The 12,032-nt window shown below is 54.3% G+C and overlaps 1 protein-coding gene across 1 annotated transcript; it reads left to right on the forward strand.

Annotated features, from left to right (window-relative positions):
• Positions 1-6,530: 6,530 nt before the first annotated feature.
• On the forward strand, positions 6,531-11,207 carry LOC120641626 (E3 ubiquitin-protein ligase RNF14-like). Its single transcript, XM_039917815.1, has 7 exons — positions 6,531-7,066; positions 7,502-7,576; positions 7,657-8,185; positions 8,606-8,991; positions 9,403-9,617; positions 9,698-9,857; positions 10,702-11,207. The coding sequence occupies exons 1-7, from the start codon at positions 6,659-6,661 to the stop codon at positions 10,831-10,833; spliced, it is 1,905 nt and encodes a 634-aa protein (XP_039773749.1). The 5' UTR covers positions 6,531-6,658; the 3' UTR covers positions 10,834-11,207.
• Positions 11,208-12,032: the final 825 nt, after the last annotated feature.

The following is a 12,032-nucleotide window of genomic DNA, read 5'->3' on the forward strand; positions in this document are numbered from 1 at the left end:
TTACATAATGCAAAAGAAAAAAGATACAATCCCCAGCCAAAGGGTCCGCAGGCTCTCGCTTGAAGTAGGCGGCGACGAAGTCAACGACCTCCCGCACGCTGTCCCGAGCGGCGGCCTCCGTCCCTGCTACAGGGCCATCGACCACGGGCGCCAGCGAGATGGCCGGGTCGTGGCTCCGGAGGCAGGTCAGGATGTGCTCCGCCACCATCCGGATCAGCTCGCGGCCCTCGGTTTCAAGCTGTCCAGTAAGGACCGGCCCCAGGCGCTGGAGCCTATCTGAAGCAGAGCTCAACACTGGGAGGGCGTCAGCTATCGAAGCTGGCGGCTCCGCCACCTGGATCGGGCTCATTCCAAATGGCACCAGTGCGAGGCTCGCTTCGGCCGCCCAGTCAGCGATCCGCTGGGCTCCAGCGCGCTGGTCTTCCTGCTGCTTCTGGACCGCCTCCCGGACAGCCTCCTGCACCCGGGTGTCCAAGGCCGCCTTGGCCGCCTCCACCTCGCGGGACCTCTCCTCGAGCTCGCGGAATCTCTCCTCGAGCTCGCGGGACCGCTCCTCCAGCTTGGCCTCCTTCTGCTCCGCATATCCCTTCAGCTTCTTGAGCGACTCTCGCTGGCGCCCGAGCTCCTTCTCTATGCCGGTGGCGTGGGCCTCCCGCTTGGCGAGGGACTTCCGGCCCTCCTCCAGATCCGCCTCGTCGGCAGCCAGCTGGCTGGCTCTCTCCTGCAGTTGCTCGCGCCATCCCTGCAGAGTCGCAGAGAAGACGTCGAGCTCCTGCCTCCGGAACTCAAGGTCCTCGCTGCGACTCTCCAGCTCGGACTGTTGAACTGCGAGGTGAGCCTCGAGGTCGGACCGCTGAGCAGCGAAGCCAACAACCTCCAGGGTGAAGTCCTGCTCCCGCTGCGCCAAGGATTTCTCCCGGTTCGACACTGCGAGCTCTCGGTCAAACACCTTCTTAAGGCTGGCTCGGTAGGCCTCTTGGTCCGACTTGAGTTTCGACCGAGCTTCCGCAGCGCGGGAGGCTTCTGCCTTCGTGTGCGCTTCTAGGCGGGTGTGCCAGTCGGAGAGGCGCTGGCGCTCGCTCTCCAGTGCAGACCACTCCCACCGGAAGGCCGCCTCGGCAGAGGAGGTTGCCTCCTCGATCGACCGCCGAACTCGCAACAGCACCTGAGGAAGCGGAGTCGCATCCTCCTCCGGGGATTGGAGCTGCAAGAGCCGTCTGCCAAACACCACCTCCAACTCTTCCTCCGCAACAGGACCGGAGCTGGAGGTAGGGGCTTCCGCTGCGGCACTTGTCTCCGGCGCCTCCGCCGCCGCCGAGTCGGGCGCGGCCGGACCCAGCACCGGCGCCCCCGCTGCTGCTGAGTCGGGAGCGGCCGAGCCCAGCTCCGGCGCCCCCGCTGCTGCCGAGTCGGGAGCGGCCGAGCTCAGCTCCGGCGCCCCCGATGCCGCCGAGTCGGGAGCGGCCGAGCCCAGCTCCGGCGCCCCTGCTGCTGCCGAGTCGGGCGCGGCCGGACCCAGCTCCGGCGCCCCTGCTGCTGCCGAGTCGGGCGCGGCCGGACCCAGCTCCGGCACCCCCGCTGCTGCTGCCGAGTCGGGCGTGGCCGGACACAGCTCTGGCGCCCCCGCTGCCGCCGAGTCGGGCGCGGCCGAGCCTAACTCCGGCACTCCCGCTGCCGCCGTAGCGGACGCGGCCGCATCGGGTGCCCCCTCCACCGATGCGTCAGGAGCGGCTGCGCCCTGCACTGGCACCTCCACCACCGTGTCGGGTGCGGCTGCACCCAGCACCGGCGCCACCGCCGCCGCCGCTGCTGCACTGAGCACTGCAGAGTCTGGAAATGGCATGACAGTCAGCACCGCATCATGTGCCACAGATTAAGCAGCAGGACGCCGCACCTGAGGGTCCCGCACCTGCTGCCACTGTCGCTGTCGATGCCGAGGTCGCCGCCGCCCGGGCACCTGCTGATGTGCCAACGGTGGTAGAAGAACCGCTGGGGCGGGAAGCCCTGGTAGCAAAGCAGAAAAGCCATCAACAAAAACAAACAGAACACCGGCGCAGGCAAGGAGAGCAGGATGACACTAACCCAGCAGTACCGGGTACCCAGCGTCCCCGGACCCCGGGCCTCTTCTCTTGTGGCTGCTGCTATTGCTGTTGCTGTTGCTGTTGTTGCCCGTGCAGCTGCGATGCAGGCGCAACCCGGGCCTGCACCCGTTGCTGCTGTTCCTGCGGCTGCGGCATGGGCGCAACCCGGGGTTGCACCTGTTGTTGCTGCTGCCGTCCGTGCGCCTGCTGCCGCTGCTCTTGCGACTGCTCCTGCTGCTGCTGCTCTCGCTGCCGGCGCGATGAGTTCCTCGGCGGCGATGGTGGTGGTCCAGTTGCGCCAGAGGACCCGTGGGGGCCGGCAGCCCGGGAGCTACCTTGGCCTGCGCCCTCAGAAGACCTCTGGCGCTTCGCGGCGGGCTCTGAGACCAGGGTCCCGTCGCCCCGGAGTAGCCTCCGCCGGCCTGCGTCCCCCGACGACGCACCGGAGCTGCTCTGAGCCCGGCTAGAACCGGTCGCGGCCGCGCTGCTAGCCGCGGCTTGTTTCCCCTTCGTAGTGACACCGGACCCCGCAGCGCCCAGCGTAGCCTGATCCCCGGACGTGCCAGGGATCCGGAGCCCGCGGTTCGCGTCGCCTCCGGTCTGTCGTGGGGCCAGTCCCCCGTCGTCCAGAGTCGGCAGGGTTGCCAGCACCGCCACCCTTGCGGAGTCCTCGCAGAGGGGGACTATGCCCTGCGGGAGGATCAGGTTCTCCGAGATGAAGGTGTCTCCCGTCACGTTCCGCACCAGGACCTCCAAGGCCTCCTGGGTCAGGTCGCTTCCCTCCCCGCGGTGGGTCCTGCTGCAATCGTTGAGGCCGGTGAAGCTCCACGCCGGTCGTGGCCGCTGCTTCAGGGGGGCGATCCGCCGCTTCACGAAGTCGCCGAGCACGTGCCATGAGGTGAGGCCGCTCTCCGCCAGCGACCTGATCTTGCCCAGCACGGAGTCGAACTCCGGCTGCAGCGACGGCTTGGCCCTCCAGGATGCTTTGTCGGAGGCGGGCCCCGCGATCGGCAGGGCAAGGCGCTCGTTGGCTTCGGTGATGGCGATCACCCAATCCCTGCGCCACTCCTCCCACCTTCCGCCAGCAAGGCCGGGAATGTAAGGAGTCGGCAGGTCGCTCCTTATCTGGAAGTAGTACCCTCCCACTTCGTCCCTGCTCCTTCCGGACCTCACCAGAATGAAGAAGTAGCGGAAGAGGATGACGCAGGGCCGAACTCCTACGAACATTTCGCATAGGTGCACAAAGATGGACGTCAGGAGGAGGGAGTGCGGCGTCAGATGCTGAAGTTGGAGGCCGAAGTCTTCCAGCAGCAGCAGCAAGAATGAAGAAATCGGCAGTCCCACGCCGGCGGAGACATGCGAGGTGAATAGCACGAACTCCCCGGCGCGGAGGTGGCCAAGGGGAACCGAGCCTGCTCGCACCCCCCAGCCGGTCTCCTGAGCACTCCACCCAAGCAGGCGGCGCACTGTGTTCAGCTCACCCTCGGTCTGGAAGCGACGGGGATGAACGAGGGATGCCATCTCTTGGTGGGTGAGGGAGGAGCCTGTGTAAGGGGGAGAGAAGGGCGAGGAAAGCTCGGAGGCAAAGGGGCGCAAAGGCTGGAGGAAGAAGACGAATGCGGGAAAGCAACCGTGGAATGCGGTATGCCCTGTTATAAAGCCTGACTCAACCGGCGCGCCCCGGAACCGTCGCCGGAACTCAAGCGACGCCCGCACCCGGAGTTGGCCGCCCAGTCCATAACGTGGGGGCCCAGGCCCACATGTCAGGGAGGGTGGGTAATCAACGAGGGTGCGAGAAGGCGGGATCCGAACCGTCGCCTGCGCGTGTGAAGCAAGGCGGAAGCCGAGCTGACGTGCGCGCATTAATCGCAGGCGTGGCCGAGCTTTTCGGGAGCTGCGCCGGTGGTAAATGACCTGTTTACTCCGGCCGCAGCAATGCCGAACGTCGCGCGTGTGACTAGGTGAACCATTGATCGTGGGGCCCGTAGTCAGTAATCCGTTGCGACGTGATGAAGCAGCAACCAACCCAATGGGCGGTCAAAGCCGGTCAAGACCCCTGCGGAAAGAAGCTTCTAGCTATACAGAGCCAAATCGCTGAAGTGGCCCCACCTGTGGGTTCGTACCTCTCCCAAGGTGGGCCCGGGGGCCACTGTCGGTACCCTGTAACAGGGATACCCACTCTTACTGCAGCAAGGCAGGACCCGCGTAGTTACCCGTAGCTGCGCGGGAAAGATGGAGTAGCCAGGCCCCACAGGCCAGGTTTTTCCCTCACCAGGCCAACGGCCCCGGACCGTTCCCCGCCTGAGGATGGGTCCGGTGACGCCACGTGTCTACGCAAAAGGGAAGCTCCGAGCTGACCGCCAGGGCCTCGGACCCCCAGAGGGGTCCGGAACCTCCTGCGCCCGTCCGGACTCCCCTCACCGTGTAGGGGTCCGGAGCCGCCACGTGTCCCGGAGACGTGGGGTTGTGCGCGAGTCTTCCGCAGGAAGACTCGCCCACCTACCGCATTTAATGCGATGGACAAGGCGTGCTCTGCCACCGCGGTACACAAGACAGCCTTTTGTCAGGCCCCGCTGCGCGTCGCGTATTACCAAGGAGCACAGTGGAGCCGCCTGAGCCGCGCCCGCGCAGAGCCCGTCTGCCGCATTAAATGGATACGACGGCCCGGCGCTTTTCCATCATGCCACCTACGCCGCACCCTACACAGCCGCTCGGCTACGTAACAAGCGACGCTACTAGCTGCGTCGCGCTCCGTCTCGACAAGACAGCGCCAAGACATGATGGACGGAGGGCTCCGGGAGCAGGCGAGCGAATCTAAGAGAGAGATCTCCTTCGCCTGCAACGCCATAATGTATGAACACCTCGTTATTTTATATCGCATCGTTGGACCCACCTGTCGGGGATCCAACAGCCGTGTACGCGCCCCCTTGAGATATAAAAGGGAGGTGCCCGCTGTGCACAGGACAAGCTCCACAATCCGGACAGGCTGAAACTCTCGCACCTTCTCACTCTCGTGGGAAGGCAATACAACACACAGTGGACGTAGGGTATTACGCTCCGGCGGCCCGAACCACTCTAAATCCCGTTGTGTTCATCGAGTTCTTGAGGAAGATTGATCTAAGACTAGCTAACCCCCGAGTACACACCCTTTGGGCTAGGGCGGGTGCCTTCCGCCACCCGGCTGTGGTTTGCAGCACCACGACAACGTCAATTTAGGCGAACAATGAAATGATTATTAGATTAATTATGTAATATATTTTTATACTAATCTATTTGGAGTAATTGTTTATATAAATTTAATAAAATTTGAGATTAACTTACTCCCAAGTCCCAAGGAAGGGAGATTGTTTTTTTTTACGGAGGGAGTAGCCATGTAGCCATGTTCGGGCTGGGCAAATATAACCAAGAACTGAGGACCGAACCGAACTAACCGAAACCGAAAGAACCGGAACCGAGAATTTCGGTTCCATGTGAATCAGGAACCGAAATTTTCGGTTCGGTTCTTAGACTCGGTTAACCGAAGAACCGAGCCCATATGCAAATTAATCCACGAAGCCCAAATTGACGGCCCATTGTAACCCTAGCCCATCTCCCCTCCCTACCCGGCCACCCCACCCACGCAGCTCTCTGCCTCTCTCTCCCCTCCCAGTCTCAGGCTCTCAGCGCCCGGCCGCCCCCTTCCCATTCCCCACCGCGCCGCCTGGCCCCCTCCCTGGCTACCCACCCCGCCGCCCCGCCGCCCCTCTCCACCCCGCGCGGCGCGCGCCCCTCCCCCTCACCGCCGGCTAGCTTGCCAGCTCCGGCCGCCCCTGGGCCCCATCGCTGCCCCCGACCCCACCGCCGGTCGGCCATGGCTTTTGTGCCATAACCCCAGGCAATAGGACGCGAAGCAGAGCGCCGCAGTGAGGAGGAGGGCCAGGAGGTCGACGCGCCCCCTGTCGCCGCGCCCCCTGTCGCCGCGCCCGAGAGGCGAGCCGTCGTTCGCCATGGCCAGCCGCTGGCGAGGGGAGGATGGGAGACGAGGTGGCCATGGCTGCCCCTCTCCACCCTCAGCGGCCGCGCCCAGCTCCCGGCGTCCGGCGGCGGCGAGGCTCTCCTCTGCAGGCTCGGCGGCGGCGGCGGGACCGCCAGGCTAGGCGCGCGGCGGCGGTGGTCGCCGACACTGCAGATCCAGAATTTTTTTCCTCTTTCTTCTCCTTCTCATCGTGTGTTCTTGACTATTTTGAGATTGCTTCGGTTAGGACCGGAACCGAACCGAACTAACCGAAACCGAAATTGCTCGGTTCTTGATTCTAGAAAGAACCGATCGGTCCCTATTTTTGAGGAACCGAACTTCTCTTAAAACCGAAGAACCGAACCGATCGAACGCCGTTACCCGAGCGAACGATCTTCCAAATCGGTCTCGCGGAGATTCGTGTCGGAGACCGTGTCTCCCGGTGTCGGAACGGCGGAACAACCACACCTCACTGCTGACGCGGGCACGCCTCGCCGCCGCGGCCGCCGCAAAGCGCCATTATTACAAACACCTCGCAGCTCGAATCCGTCACACAGCCTTACCGGCCGGCCGCCATCGCGAGATGCCTCGGAAGTCGTCGAGGGCGAGGGGCGTGGCCACGCAAGGCCCCGTTGGCCCCGCGGCGGCGCCGAGGCCTCCCGTCAAGGCCGGCCCCCCAAACCCTAGCCCCGCCGCCGAGCTGCCCCAGGCCGCCCCCGCCGCCGCCGAGGCCCTGGAGCGCCTCCATCTCGACCCCGCTTCTGATGGTGATCCGCCGCCGCCGCCTCCTCCTCCCGTGACCGAGCCCGAGGCACCCGCGCCGTCTCAGCCGCCGCCGGTGGAGGCGTCGTCGTCTGGAAGGTCTGAGGCGGGCGGGAGCCTGGAGCAGGAGGCTGTGAGGAAGGTGCACGAGCTTGCGGAGGCTGGTGGGGAGGAGGTGCCGTTGACTGATGAGGAGGTGCGCGCCAATGATCAGAGGCAGGAGGACGAGGTGATGCGTTGTTCTCTCTCTGTGTGTGTTGATTCAGCACTGGCATTAGCTCGAGAAGCATTGCTTAGCAGGTTTCTCGTTTCTGTCATCGTTAATGATTAACTGAACTTGCAAAAAAAAAAAACTGAACTTCAAGAGTTTCGCTTCCCGCTTTACTGATTATATATTCATATGGTGACCGGCTGATGGTCGAGTGTTATTGTACGTCTCTGTTTAGCAACTGAAATAAGTTTTTTGGGTTTATGCCCTTCATCCGTGGAAGGTTTTTCCAAGGATGATTGACTAGGTACAACAAGAAGCCATATAGTACTACCAGAATAGAGTATTTAGATACTGCTAATTACGATTTTGCATTTGCAATTATTTTTATCTTCAACAATTAAGCCTGTGATAGTTGCTTATTTTAGTCTGACAAAATGTAAATCCATTCCTCAGCTCTGTGCCCTTGAAGCCATTTTTGGGGATGCTGTAGTAATTTTGGACAGAAAGGGAGGCCAGCGGTGTTTCCAGGTACAATCCTTTAATTCAGTTTTCAGGTCATATTCTTTGTGTAGTAGGAGCAAGTTTGTAATTTGCTAATGTAATTACAGGTCCATGTTCACATTGAGATTCCAGATGCTATAGATGTATCAACAAGGCTCAATTATGGTGATGGAAAATTAAAATATGGGGCAACATCTGACGCTGATGCTGATGACCTTGTTTACAAGTTTAGAGTTGAGCATTTGCCTCCAATCCTGCTAACATTTCTTCTGCCTGCATCATACCCAAGTCACCATGCCCCCCTTTTCACTATCTCCACATATTGGCTTGATAAAGGGATGATTTCGTCATTATGTCGCATGCTTGATATGCTTTGGGAAGAGCAACAGGGGATGGAAGTAACATATCAATGGGTGCAGTGGCTCCAAAGTTCTTCCCTTTCTCACTTAGGGTTTGGTAATGAGATAGTTTTGGGCAAGAATGATGTAACATGTGATGCAGATAAGCGTGCTTGTCTAGATAATGCTTCACCAGATGTTATAATTCCAAGGATGATGAGATACAATGACAATAAACATCATGAAGCTTTCTTACATGCTATCCATGACTGCATGATTTGTTTCAGCGAGTGTCCTGGTAATTCTTTCACCATTGTTGTTTCTGCAGTATTGTTTGCAGTGTTCTGCTGTAGAAGCCATGTGCTGTGTTTTACTTACCATTAAAGGTGTATTTGTCCTGGCATAGTATGGAACTGTTTGTCTAGATATTATCGCGGCGCCACTCTACATGCAGTTTAATCCCCGAGCATTCCATTTTATAGAGATCACTACTGTACTGAAGTCGTAGCATTTTATTACATTTTCAGTACAGGTAGCAATAGACCTTATTCTGATTTCTGGGTGAAATAGTCTTGAAAAAAAGTATCCTTCCAATGGCTGTGCTTGTTTGTATATCTTTAAAAGCATAGTGAAGGCTTCATCATCCATATCTTTTAACCATCATTATCTGAATTAGTTCTGCTTCTAATTTTTTTTATCTAATTTGCTATCTCATCAGGTGTCGATTTCATCAAACTTCCATGTCATCATTTCTTTTGCTGGAAATGCATGCAAACATACTGCAAAATGAATGTTAAGGAGGGAAATGTTGTGAAGTTGCTATGTCCTGATACAAAATGTGAAGGTGCTGTTCCTCCTAATATATTGAAAAGGCTGCTTGGAGAGGATGAATTTGAACGTTGGGAGGGATTACTGCTTCAAAGAACCCTTGATGCCATGAGTGATGTTGTCTATTGTCCAAGATGCCAAACTGCTTGCTTGGAGGATGTAGGCAATGAAGCAGTGTGTTCAAGTTGTTTATTCAGCTTCTGCACTCTCTGTAGAAATCGCCGTCATATTGGGGAGCAATGTATGTCTCCAGAAGAAAGACTCCTTATCTTGGAGGTATGAGAAATTCATTTCCTATACAATTTTTGTGGTACTAATATATCTTGAAACATAAAAAATGAGAACTATTTGAAAATGGTATACCATATGCTTGGATCCAATGGACTGCGTTCCGGAGTCATGATGTTTACTCCTTTTGTTCTCAGTATTTTAAGTAGAAAAACCATCGTCAGGAAGGATTACGGTGGTAGTTACATTTTATGATCCTAGTGTATTTACAGTGCTTCATGGCTAGATTCCTTCATATATTGTGACCAGCAACAAGATGTGCCTTTAGATGATAATGATGCTTTAAATTATACTACCTGGGGAGATGTTGATTAATGTTAGGATCCGTTTTGGTTGCGGTCTCTGCTCAGTCCTATGTTTCATGATATTGTTGGGAATGTTAACTTTATTTTTATACAGAAACGCCAACAATCTGGGCAAGTGCAAGGAGATCAGATGAGAATTCTTGAAGAATTACGAAGCCTGAAGGAAATTATGAAGGATGCAAAACAGTGCCCAAGATGCAAGATGGCCATATCTAAGACAGAAGGATGCAATAAGATGCATTGTGAGAACTGCGGGGAGTACTTCTGTTATCAATGCAACCGTGCGATTACTGGATATGAGCATTTCAAGTGAGTTATCTTTTCGTAATGACTAAATCATGTTCTACACTGTGGATTGACAATAAAAACAATCATATTTTTGCGTGCAGAGGTTCTTGCGTGCTTTTTCCTCAGGAGGAACTGGACAGATGGGAAATGCAGATGAATCAAAGGGTACGGCGCCAAGTTGTTGCACAGGCACATGCTGAAATGCATGCACTGCACGGTCAAGTTCATCCTTGTCCTACATGCCGTCAACCATCTCCAAAGGTAAATAGTTAAGTTATTCAAGGTACTGAGGAATAGGATCTATGATGGGCTGAATCCAGCCGTGTATCTTTGCATCAAGACACAAAGAAAGTTTTCTTTTTTTTTTCTCAAACATGCAGTTAAGCTGTGTATTGTTGTATTAATAGGAGAATAATAGGAGAAGAAGAGTGTCATACAAGGAGACACACACTGAGAGTCTGAGACACAAAGTGTTTTTTTTTCTCAAACATGCAGTAGAGCTAAGTCTTTCTTGTGCGGCAATAAGCTTAGCCTTTAGACTGTTACTGTTTTTATTGCCTTTTCCTTCTTTCTATCTTTCTTTCTTGTTTGTGTATTGTACCCTTATTTTTATTTAATTTGTAACCAGTAGGAGCTTGCCCCTCCTATTCCCTTCAAAAATAAACATGCCTTTTACAATAAGAAAGATGACCTGACCACTAAGACAAAGGTTACCTGACCTCTAACACAAAGAAAGTGTTGTCTCTTGACGTTTATGCTTTTCAAACTGCTTTGTCATACATGATTTTTACCGATATATGTTGGTTCATGCTTTAACCTTTTTAGTTGTGATAATTTTTTTTATGGTTTTCCAAGTTCGATTGAGAATAATTTCAGTAACGAGGATGATCATGATTAAATTTTAATATTCCTACTGTTCATTTTATAAAGCAAAACTGCTGCTGATCTCCTGGTGTTTTTTTTTGTTTGAACTAAGACAAGCTGGGCTAACCCCTCCCTAGATTTTCCTCATGGACTTCTATACTGTACTGTAATTTTTTTTTGAACTGGAATTAACCAGTTCCTTTGCATTACCTCTTATGTATTTGCTTTGGTAACTTTGCAGGTTGGAAACAACAACCACCTGTTCTGCTGGGCATGCCAGAAGCATTTTTGTGCCTTGTGCCATAAACCTGTCCCAAAGCCGGCACAGCATTATGGTCCCAAAGGTTGCAAGCAGCATACGGCAGATCCCTGAATGAGGTTTTTCCATATGTGCATCAATATCGTCACTGTCACACCAGCAAATTATCAGAAGTTATGTGCGTGTACACATATGCCTGTCCCATGATGTACTTTACTCGGATGAATCCATTTTTTTGAAGAGAGCATGTTTTCAAGTCTCCAATGTCATTGTATCCACAGTAGCTCCATGGTTTATATTCGCGAACACAAACATGGACCATTCTTTCATTCACTACATGGTGAAGTTTTGAGAATACCATATGTATACGCAAGATGCTGATTGAACAAAAACCAATAGAACCAAATCTGGAGAGGGTATATTATTGTTCTGTTGTGATTGATGTTGTATCAATTCAACGGAAATTATCAGTGTTATCTTTTTCTCAATCTTAATCTTGTTCCCAATAGTCGGACATCAGAAAATTTGTGGATGTGATTCAAAAAAAGAAGAAAATTTGTGGATGTCGTGCTGGAATATGTACAGTGGTTGGCATACAGTGACAGATGGATCCAATCTGTGCCAGTTTATTTCTCACAATGATGTGAACTTTTTAACAGAATTCTAACAAGGGAAAATAGCAAAATAAAAGAAAAAAACTTGACACGATCTAATGGTGAGAATCAATTTGAGCCGCAGTGGTGGAATTCTTACATGTTTGCAATCTGGTACGTGACGTGCATAGTAGATTTGCACTTATTTGGTATTTGGGGCTGGGACGCCTCATGCCAACTGCAACGCTAGCTGCAAAGTTTTGCTGGATTCAGTTTAACAGTTTCTTCTTTTTTTCTCTTGAGGGCACAGGCGCACAGTACAAGAGTTTCTTCGAGATGCTGAACTTACATTGCTCGCTAAAGCCTTCGTTCCGATTGAGTGGAATCTGATATTTTCATTTCCACACTTGCGTCGCTTGTTTTACTGGTCGTCAGTAGGCTCTGTAATTATTGACTGTATGATAGTTTTTTTTTTTTGAGGGAACGCCAGTAGTGTGTGCTCTGGATCTCTGGGCCTCAAAAGTCACAATGCTTGTGCATACTTTGTGGGCCGCGGATACTCAAAGGCAGCTCCTTTAGCCCATCACTACACCACTACTGGGCCTGTTAAACCCCTAGCAAGTACCAGCCCATCATCCTAGCAAGTACCAGCCCATCATCAAAGGGCCCATAAGCGAGCCCATCGAGATACGCCCCGCCTCCTTCGTGGAACGGAACGGA

This window comes from Panicum virgatum, chromosome 7K (assembly GCF_016808335.1).
Source record: "Panicum virgatum strain AP13 chromosome 7K, P.virgatum_v5, whole genome shotgun sequence".
Taxonomy (NCBI): domain Eukaryota; kingdom Viridiplantae; phylum Streptophyta; class Magnoliopsida; order Poales; family Poaceae; genus Panicum; species Panicum virgatum.

Excerpts from the sequence above, each read along its gene's own strand:
- LOC120641626 (XM_039917815.1), top strand. The coding sequence starts at position 6,659 with ATGCCTCGGAAGTCGTCGAGGGCGAGGGGCGTGGCCACGCAAGGCCCC. Across the intron at positions 8,992-9,402 it reads AAAGACTCCTTATCTTGGAG|AAACGCCAACAATCTGGGCA; the intron begins GTATGAGAAATT and ends ATTTTTATACAG. Across the intron at positions 9,858-10,701 it reads GCCGTCAACCATCTCCAAAG|GTTGGAAACAACAACCACCT; the intron begins GTAAATAGTTAA and ends GTAACTTTGCAG.